Below are 11,245 nucleotides of genomic sequence, written 5' to 3' on the forward strand. Positions count from 1 at the left end.
GAAAGCTTCATATATATAAAAGCTCATATGGGAAAAAAAACAAACAATATTGTGCTCTTCTACATAATAATGACAAAGAAATAGGCTTGTCCAGTCTTTATTTTAAATGTCTCATGAATACAAAGCTAATTAGCCGAGGTCATAAAATTACACAGGTAGTTCAAATATTACAGGTAAAATAACCTTTTCAATATACATAAACGACCTATAATCTATAATAACACTTAATGTCAAGGCACTTACTTACTAATGCACACACGCATTGTCAATTTATGGAGGAACTCAAACGTGTTACGTTCTCCTTCATCTGGCGATTAGTGTGGGTCTTTAAATGTAGGCGGCCAAAACATGCCTAATTAAAGGCAAAGTCAACACAATTTTTTGGGGGGACAATAATATGTTCTATTCAGCCCCACTAGTCTAAATACGTTATTCTGTTTAATGTTGCGTTGGTGGAATATGAGAGTTAAGCAACAAAATCTACCCATTTTTATCCATCTCAGGGGGCGGCCATTTTGCACTTCTTGTTGAGTGAATATGACATCATAGTTGCTCAGGTCTCAAGTAACAAACAATCACAGTGCAGCTTCAGAAAACAGGTGAGCTGTGATGGGTCGTTTCCTGAGCCCTAAGCAACTGTGATGTCATCTTCAGTCGACAGCAAGTGGCAAAATGGCCGCCCCCTAAAATGGATAAAAATGGCTGGATTTAGTTTCATAACTCATATTCCACAAATGTAATATTAATCAGAATGTCATGTTTAGACTAGTAAGGTCAAATATAACATCATTGTCAAAAAATGTTTAAAATTAACATTTTAACACATTTGCTGCTTCGTTGCATGATGACAATATTGTGGCAGTTTTAATATCGCAATATCACAATATTGCTGTATGCCCAACATGGATGGATAGATAAATGGATTATTTTCCAGTTTTTGTTAACAATGTAGCCAGTAAAGTACTAATTACCTATTTCTTTCTTTTTCCTCCAGCCTGATGAGCTGACCAATGCCTTGGAGATCAGTAATATTGTGTTCACCAGCCTCTTCGCCCTCGAGATGCTGTTAAAAGTATTGGTCTACGGACCTTTTGGATATATTAAGAACCCCTACAATATATTTGATGGCATCATTGTGGTCATCAGGTGAGTTGAACACACACGCTTGTATTACTCTCATATTTATTCTGGATATTGGCAGAGGTCTGCACTCAGGCATATTGTTGTAATGAAGCCAGCAGTACATTGGTTAAAAAACATTAACAGATCTATAGCGTCCACATGGCTAACAAATTCTCCTGATGTGTTTTCTTGTCCAAGAAAATGAAAGTGACAGTCATTTCCAAAAATATCAATCGGTTTTGGACTAAGCCACATGTAATTTGTATACAGCTTATTGGCCTAGATGGCCCCTTTTAGACACCAAAATAGCCACCATGTCTAGGTGTGATGTCATCGACAGAAGTGGAGACAATTAGGACAGTCTAAAATTGTATTTGGTGTTTTAGGTTCTTCCATTCAAAATGTGATTTGAAAAACCCTTCAACTTGCGAGTCAGAATCATTGAGATTGTTTTTTGCAAATTACACGCTTTTCGCCTAGTCCATCCTGTATTGTTTTGTTTAGTTAGCCTTGTCAAATTTTGTGAGAAAATAACATGATTCAGGATGAAGCAGATGACACAATGTGCGCTTGTCATTTTGTCACTGATACCAGCAAAATGATGTCAGCCATGCAATTTTTAAGCAGAATGTTTTTACAGGCTTTCCAATTAAGGGGTGGTCAAAAATTGTGCGTTAAAAAGAAATAGTGGCGTTAAAGGAACTTTAAATGGAATGAAAATTAACACACTAATTTTGACACTCCTATTACGTACAATATACCGTACGTTGAATGTAACGGCTGAAATGCATTTTACGATAAACCAATTTGGCCCTTACTTGAGTCTGATGTATATTGGTATGTCATCCTCAAATAGTGTGTGGGAAATCGTGGGTCAGCAAGGTGGAGGTTTGTCTGTGCTGAGGACCTTCCGGCTCATGAGGGTGCTGAAGTTGGTCCGATTCATGCCGGCCCTGCAGAGGCAACTGGTGGTGCTGATGAAGACCATGGACAACGTGGCCACCTTCTGCATGTTGCTCATGCTCTTTATTTTCATCTTCAGGTGCGTGTGTATGTGTGTGTGTGTGTGTTGTCTATACTAACTGGACACAATGTTACCTTGTAGAGTCTTATATCAATATACATTAAGAGTTGTATCTATTTCTGTGCCTTCTTCAGCACAATGGCAGGGACAAAGCATTAGAAAGAGCAGTTCTAAAAAACAAACTTAAATATTTCTGACCATGTCTATTAAAAATGTTTCTTTATTCCAATTTATTAAGGCAGAATGCTCTTTTACTGGATAACATTACAGTAAATGCACAAACCTAGTGACGTGGCTGCAATATAACTGGATGGAGATCACATCTAAATGTAAATTGTGCCTTTATGGACTAGTGATGCAAATAATAATAATAAAAAAGGGTGTATTTTTCTTTGGTCAAATGATGAACATTACAACCTCATCATTTGACTTCCGCTGCACTGACAATAATGGGCCATCTTTTATAGCGCTCTCCATGGTGCTGAACATATCTGCATCTCATTAAACATTGACAACCAGATGACTCTCAGCTAATCAGTGCTAACATCATTATTTTTCAGTCAGTGCTAACTAAATAATAAAAGCCATTGTGCTCCCATGTTGAAATTTATCTTAAGTGACTGCAGCTGATTTTGTTTGATGTTAACATTCACTCCCATTCTTTTTTGTTTGTCGCCATCCATCCCTTCTCTCAGTATTCTGGGGATGCATCTGTTTGGTTGTAAATTTGGTTCTGAGCGAGATGGAGACACGCTACCAGACAGGAAAAATTTTGACTCTCTTCTGTGGGCCATTGTGACTGTTTTTCAAGTGAGTATAAACTTTCTCTACTTACGTGTGCATCTTTGCTTACTTTGCTATAAACTGCACACAATGTTATTCCATGGTCTAGATTAGAGATGGGAGAAATACTTCCATCTTCACTGCATTGTGATGAAAATTCTGAATCCAGTAAAACATTTTGTTTCTTCTTACATAATATAATGCTTGCAAAATTTAATGAATGGAGCTCTGCCATCATATCGTTTACTATAATGGCTAAAAATGATGCAAACAAAATAGTAAAAAAATAAACAATAAAATATATAAATATATATATGTATTATTGTATGTTGTATATATTATATATTTTTAGAAATTAGTAATGGTTTATCATTGGCATATTCTTTCCAAGGCTAGGACAGTACAGTGTTTAAAATAATCAGACAAAAAACAACAACAACAGAGCTTTAAAATATTCAAGACAGCAACATTTGAGAACATAAACACAAAAGTCTCCTGTCAGGGACTTGACCAAAAGTTAGTTAAAATTAAAAAGATGTATTATACTGTAAAAAACTAATGTGATATTGATTTGTGTCAAGGTGATTTTTCTGCCACTAGATGGCATAATTGCATTTGTAAGATGGTGACAGCTCAGTGCATTTTTCCTTTTCATATTAAGAGCTATCTAATCTTTAACTTGTGAAATTATGCACATTTTAAAAATTATAAAATACAACTTGACACCTGTCTCCACAAATATATGCATTATTATTGCTGCTATTTAAAAAAAAATTTTTTTCATTATTACTTATTACTTTTTTAACACACTAATTTTGACACCCCAATATATATATATATATATATATATATATATATATATATATATATATATACATATATATATACTGTATATTCCAATGATATTGAAAATATGCTGAAGTGCCTTTGAGCAAATACACTCTTTTTTATCTCAGTTCTTCTAATTGAAATGGCCCTTTTACAAGGCTTAAAGGACCATCTCTCGTAAATAAATGAAATGTATTTTTCTCTCCTCAACCTTCTTAACCACATTGACAGGTCAATCAGCCTTTTCTCCATGTTCAACTGATTTCCATTTCCAAGAATGTTACATGTGGATCAAATAGGCTTTCCTCTTGTGTCATGTCTCATAGAACATGTTCAACACAACCTTCTGGGTTCTTATCATCTATGCATTATCCCTGCATAGCCAATGCACAGCATTTATCACTATGAATATAGCCATTGTTAATAATTCAATGACACGTCGGATGACGGAATATGTTAAGTATCATCATGTCTGCAGAGGATTGCATTGGCAAGCCTGTTAAAAACGATGGTGCAAATTATGGGTTGAAAGTAGATTTAGTTAGACAATAAAAGTGGTCAGCGCAGAGAGTGGACGCAAACAATATAACTAAAACATGAATAAATAATAAGAACTGCACACATACTCACTTGTCAATTATTTGTATTACCAAAATCCTCTCTTGTAGATCTTAACTCAAGAAGACTGGAACAAGGTATTATATAACGGCATGGCATCCACAACGCCGGTAGCAGCTCTTTACTTCATTGCCCTCATGACTTTTGGTAACTACGTCCTCTTCAACCTGCTGGTGGCCATCTTGGTTGAAGGCTTCCAAACTGAGGTAAGGTGTTTTTACAGATATATGGCAAAGTGATGAAGAGTATCTTGTACAATCTATTTTTTCCCCCAGGAAGATGGCTATGATATTCATTTGAAATATTAAGTTATTTATTGATTCTGTGCCCTCTCACTGTCTTGAAAGTCTGAATAGTTCTTCACACAGCTAAAGTGAAAGGGACACCAATGTTGATTTCTATGTGATTCATCAAAATGAACCTCATCTATTTGTCATTCTGTTGCACATATTCACCCATGAGCAGATTTTCAACTTTAACTAATGCTGCACTCTCCACAGTGGGTCAATCAAATATCGAACCAGCTGCAGGCATTCTATCTTTTTTCTTCTTTACTGCCGCCTATCAACTCTCACCTCACTTACAAATATTGATTGTCGTTCAGTCAAATTAATTCAGTCTTTATTGTCATATGGATGTAAAATGATTTGTGTACCTCGATACTTAAAAATCCACATGGGCAATATATAATGAAAGGACATAGCCCAAAACCAGAAAAAAACTGCTATGAAAATATAAAAACAATGAATTGTTAACTAGGCATTGGCCGATATTAGAGTCTGACTAAAACCACAGCTCTGACATCACCTCTTTTGAAATATTTGGCCAAATAAAAACAGCATTTTTCCCCCCCCATTGAACACAATCTATTTTATGTTTCAATGAATTATTTAGTACGGAAGAAACATGTGCCATGTTAGGTTTAAATAATTAGATTGATGTTAACATCCTTTATTTATTTAGTTATTCTTAGTGAGCTATCTATAGAACAGACCTGTGGGCTATTTATGTTGTCCTTGAGGATAACTAGTACCTGTTGGCATTTTTGTTTTTTTGTTTTGTTTGTTTTTTGGCCAATACACATTAATCAGAGCTAAAAGTTGTCAGTAAAAACAAAAACTTGTCCCACTGTACAGTGACAAACACATTAACTTTCCTTTTTGACTTTTTTGAATTACCTGTTGACTAGTAGTTAAAAAAAAAACTAGTACACTGGCATTTGTGCTTTCACAAGGTCCCCAAAAAAAGAAAAAGTAAGCTTCCTATAGAAAGAGCTAATTGGAATGTGCTTACTACACATGAATTGGATTCTAAAGATGAATGGAAGTGAAGCACAAGCGCATACATGATCAACACACAATGTTCTATTCCATTCGATGTTTTATTCGCGTGTCTTCGGTACTCCTACAGTCTTCCTTTTTCAACTTCACATCCCTCTTTGAAAGATTATTTTTAAACTGCCAAACTTCCCTTGTGTTGCTGTTGCTAGGTAACCAGCCGCTCAGTGATGTGAGACAACATAAAAGGAGATGTACAGCTCCGGATTTAAGACACAAAAACATGTTAGTTGTTTTGGAGATATTTTCATAGTTGTTGAACTGAAATGTACTGCATTACACATTCCTTATATTCTCAATGTGGTGTCCAGTATCCACTGCAGAGAGGGCAAACGTCTATACACACTGTACATATGCAAACAAACACATCAACTTGAATCCTGCATGGATGCTTAAAAGCATGAAGTCAACAATTTGCAATGCTGTGCTGCAAAGGTACAAACATGTTTTTGTATGTCAAGATCATATTCTGGCTGCTTTTTGAACAAATGGAACACACACACACACACACGTGGCTGTCCACTTCACTGTTCCTCTCTGACCTTCTTGCTTTCCTGTTACGGAGGCTGCTAATGGACTCGTGCAGTTCATTTTGTCGACCATGCGCTGGGACGGGAAATTGGCTGCGACATGTTTCTCGGCATGGTGACCTCAGAATGTTACGATGAGGCCGAATGAATCTCCTTGGACTTTGCGTCTGCTCTTGTCTACTGCTCACTTCTGTGCTTTTTCCCCCCCCTCCCGATGCGCGCCTCCCTCTCCTGCGTTGCTGCACCAATCACTTCCACTGTAGGAAGTGACCAAGCGGGAGGACTTGCATGCCCAACTGAGTCTAATTCAGCTGCCTGTAGATGGAGGGGTATGTACGGTAAAGCATGGCAGCTCCCTTATCTTGCCCTTCCCTTATGCTACTAACACTACCCCACCCTCATTTTCCCCTCTGCCTTCCCCATTTACCTGTTACTCCATCCATCCCCACGGAGGCTTTGCAGATACGTCACATATCTTTCCAATTCTACAGCCTGATGGTCCATTGCAAAAAAAAAAAAAAAAAAAAATGGAAAGAAATGTGGTAATAACAGGAATAAATAAAAAATTATGAGAAATTTAGTAGTCATCACATAATGTTCTCAAACACTATAATTACGAATAAGTCTAATGTTGGCAAATATGTTTTGTAACCTGAAGTTTGCACTTGCTTTATAAGGCTTCTTGTGCAATGCAATCGAGAATTTATTTTGGGAACATAGAACTCCAGACGCAGAGATACGCTTCATTTTCTGCATAAACAAAGTTAGAGGAAAATGGAAATGTTGTCGCCTGCTTTGATGAGTCATCGCTGCAAAAAAAATGAATATGTCTGTCTGGTAAAATAAGGCAATGCTAATAATAATAACAGGAGAAAATAAGTTGGATTAAACACCAAATATCATATAGATGACAATACAAAAATATTACTTATTCTTTGGTATTTGCTATTCTCAAACTGAAAATGTTATGTTTTTTTTTTATTAATTATAAACATTTTTGTTTTGGTTTACAATTAAAAAATATTCCTATTATTATTATTTATTTATTTATTTTAAAGCCATGATTAAAATGAATCCATTCTCGTATTCAACTTGTCATCGCCCCAAAAACCTTTAAATGCAGTGAAATGTACAAGTATTTTATTTATGTTTGATTCAAATAGTTACATTCTCTTGTAGTTATATTCACTTTTGTAGTGAACTATTTCATCCGGGTCATGGTACCAATTGGAAAGTTCTAGGCGGACGCTTCACCCATTCCTTTTATCTTTAACGCTTGCTGTATCATTCTAACAGGAACGACCAGCAGAATGTATATTCTAAGTTGAACTATTTAATGGGTGCCTGAAAGATTGAGTACACAAGCCCTATTTTTTTATTATTACTTATTACTTTTATTTCATTCATTTGTAAAAGAAAAAAAAGACAACATAAAGCAATATTCAAATTTAAAGTAAAGTAAAAGAAATGAAAGGGGACGTAAGGGGAAGTAAAACTTGTCTGCCAATTGTGGAAGAAGGCCTAATCTGACCAAAATGGTTCCTAATCTTTAACTATAGAATATCTAAACATGTTGTCTAGTTTTGAAAAGCGTAGCTATTAGTGGTTTTATCACCATTATTGTCCTTATATAGCATTTTTTCCTTAAAATCGCATGTAATTAATGGTGATTTTCTATTATCTTTTTCCCATTTGTTTATAATTGATGGGCATCTGTTGACGATATATAGAAGTAAGGCTGGGTATCGGCCTGATACTTTTTCCCATTTGTTTATAATTGATGGGCATCTGTCGACGATACAGTATATTGAAGTAAGGCTGGGTATCGGCCTGATACCGATACCTAGTATCGGTACTCACCTATACCTAATCAATATGTTTTTGTTTTGTTTTTTCACAAATGCAGTTTATCACCCAAAAACAGAGGACCACCAATATTTGTGTGCGCTTTCCTGAAGATATGTCACGCCTCAAAGTACTCTTCCCCACTGCCTCCTGCATGCAGCCCATCCTGCTAACCAGGGTCGCGAATGGTTGCTCTGATTTGGTTTAGGAGAAACCAAAACACTCGCATCACTTTACTGTGTACATGTTTTTTTTTTTTCCTACCTTTTAAAAGCAACAACCCTCAGTTTGATTGCTTCCCTTCCACCAGCCCTTTACCTTGCTTCTCTATCTAGCCGGAGGGTGAGAACACTACAACAAAGCTGGATGCCAACAAGCTCCCTCTTAAGTCTTCTTATTGTATCAGGCTGCAGGTTAGGACATAGTGAAGAGGAGCGAGGCTGCCAGCTTAATGGGAGGCCCGAGCGCTGCTGGATATGTAAATCCAGTATGTCTCGAGGAGGCAAGCTAATAAAGGCTGCAGGGCGAGATGAACTCTGTTTGCATAACTTAGGTTCTTCAAGAGTGCTGAATGTTAAATCTTTAAAAAGCAAATAGTGGTAATCCTTTCATGTCCACTCATCTGAATGTCGACTGTTGCTGTGGGTGAATGTTACTTTTGAGAGTTTTTGCTTGTTTTTGCGTTTGTTTGTTTTTTAAATCCCATTCATATAAAATAGTGCACTACGGAATTAAACTGACAAAGATTAATTTTGTGTGCATTAGTGCTATACTATTAAACAAATTGTAACATTGCTGCATGTTATGGCATAGCTCGCAAAAACCACAGTAAAAATAAAAAATCGGTTGAAAGAAAAAAATGTTTAATGTAAGAGCGTAAGGTGTTTAAATTTGTATTTATACAGTGACGTCCAACTAGGGCCTGGGGGTCATTTGTGGCCCACCATCTGTTTTTTAACGGCCCACAAAATATACTAAAAATAACATTTGGCATGGCATGCATCACTATATTTATTTATTTTTAATTTATTAATTTATTTATTTAAGGGTGACGTGAAATGTTTGAATGTCAAGACTTGAGGGCTATTTCTAACGATTTGCAAAGAGTGTAAACGACACAAAGAGACTGACAACTAATTTCGAACTAAAATAGTAACAGCATTTTGGTGAATAAAGCTAATTCCTAATTTCCTTTACTTGATGCTCCTTGTCAAGTTCCAATTAATGTAGGGTGACCGTATTTTGATTATTCTGAAAAACTCGGCACAGCCTCGAGATACGTCCAATGATACTAAAATTATTTTAATGTATGTCAAATCTAAAATAAATAATAATAATAAAATAAATAATTAATAATAATTCTTACTTGACAAATAAGTACAGGTAATGACAAAATGTGCTAAGGCTAACTTTTTTTTTGTTTTGTTTTACGGGGAGTGGAGGTGGTAACAGATTTCTCTTGTTTTGGTTCTCCTTTTGGAGATCTTACCTTGTGGGACACAGGACTGCTGATCACCCCAAAATGTTCTTATCACTTCTTAAAATAAAGTTTAGTGTAGTTATTTTTATTGAAATAACTACAATATGAAATTGCTTGGAAGATTTGTTTTACCATTCTTAATGAATCCACAGTAAAGAATTCTAAAGGGGTCCTTACATCCTTGTATATTTTTGTAAGCAGCACTTGGAGGAAAAATTTTGGACACACCCGAACTGATGGCTCATTGAAAAACTTACAATTCATCCTTTGTATGCATTTGTATATGAATTAATTAGGGAAGTAACATAAAAATAAAAATAGTTTTCAAAACACTGTTATAAGTTCTCCTAAGAGTTCTACTTTTTCCACGGTCGGCTGCAAACTTTCAACATCCCTTTTAGTAGAACCCTATTATGGAAAACACACAAACAATTACTGCACTTCCTTCTATCAACATCCATCTGCCATGTAGGCCCGTTTTGATGCCAGGTAATTGAGATCCTCCTGTGAGCTGCTGGTGTCTATTAATGTTTGGCTATCTCCAGCAGGTCTGGTCTGGCTTATCTCCTGCTCCAGCCACCATGCCCGAATTGGCAGATAAACAAACAGTTTAAACATCCATGCTATTTCATCACCAAGGATTTCCCTCAAGAACACACACACACTTTCCCGGCCTCCTACCAATACACTAAACCAACATCATGTCCAACTTTCTGCTTGCTTATTCAACTGGGACGCATGTGCCCTACACTGATAATCCCTGAGTAGTAAATCAACTTTATTCACCCCGAATGGAGCTCTGATTGCGCCGTTCACGAGTCATAAAATCTTCTCAAAGAGAACCCAAATGGAAGAAATGCATTGTTTTTCTGTCTGCAAAGATATGCAGGCATCTTAGCGTAGTAAAATCGAGTGACCGTAGAATAAAAATGGCTAATAGTGACAAGCGATAGTAGATCCATCAATTTTCTTAACCGCTTGTCCTCACAAGGGGGGGTTGCTGGAGCCTATCCCAGCTGGCTTTGGACAGTAGGCGGGGTACACCCTGAACTGGTTGCCAGCCAATCGCAGGGCACACAGAGATGAACAACCATACTCGCAATCACACCTATGGACAATTTGGAGTGTCCAATCAACCTGTCATGCATGTCTTTGGAATGTGGGAGGAAACCGGAGTACCCGGAGGAAACCCACGCAAGCACGGGGAGGACATGCAAACCCCACCCAGGAAGGCCGAAGCCCGGACTCAATCTCACGTCCTCTGCACTGGGAGGCGGACGTGCTAACCAGTCAGCCACCGTACGGCGATAGTAGATGTAAAGCCTAAATTTAGATTTCTGATTTGACATGCATTCAATAATGCTAACTAATTGTAGTGGTGTGTTACAGCATCAAGTCAAATGGATTGCATTTGCTTGGCACTCTAATTACAACCTATATAAGGTTTAGGTAGGTGACTGCTATTAATAACGACACCAAATATTTTAACATAGTATTGCCTCTAAAATCACTAAAATTATGTTTGTTACCACAATTTTAGTTAAATGTAGTTCCAAGTTTTCACATGGGATTTATTTTTCCTTTAATGTATTAAATGTATTTTTTTTAATTACCCCGGTATTTGTTTTTGGGATTTATAAATAGGAATGGGCGAGTACCGATACAAGGTATCGTATCG

The 11,245-nt window shown here is 36.6% G+C and overlaps 1 protein-coding gene across 20 annotated transcripts in view; it reads left to right on the forward strand.

Annotated features, from left to right (window-relative positions):
* Window positions 1-11,245, forward strand: part of cacna1g (calcium channel, voltage-dependent, T type, alpha 1G subunit) — a 235,239-nt gene that overhangs the window by 156,245 nt on the left and 67,749 nt on the right. For 16 of the 20 annotated variants that reach the window (XM_077550124.1, XM_077550123.1, XM_077550122.1 and 13 more), the window contains exons 11-15: window positions 995-1,146; window positions 1,979-2,164; window positions 2,842-2,956; window positions 4,426-4,581; window positions 6,506-6,571. In XM_077550124.1, coding sequence (XP_077406250.1) covers window positions 995-1,146; window positions 1,979-2,164; window positions 2,842-2,956; window positions 4,426-4,581; window positions 6,506-6,571 — 675 coding nt within the window. The remainder of the gene's footprint in view (window positions 1-994; window positions 1,147-1,978; window positions 2,165-2,841; window positions 2,957-4,425; window positions 4,582-6,505; window positions 6,572-11,245) is intronic. The other 4 variants (XM_077550114.1, XM_077550125.1, XM_077550126.1 and 1 more) reach the window with 1 other exon arrangement.

The sequence above is a fragment of the Vanacampus margaritifer genome, chromosome 18, assembly GCF_051991255.1.
Source record: "Vanacampus margaritifer isolate UIUO_Vmar chromosome 18, RoL_Vmar_1.0, whole genome shotgun sequence".
Lineage (NCBI taxonomy): Eukaryota > Metazoa > Chordata > Actinopteri > Syngnathiformes > Syngnathidae > Vanacampus > Vanacampus margaritifer.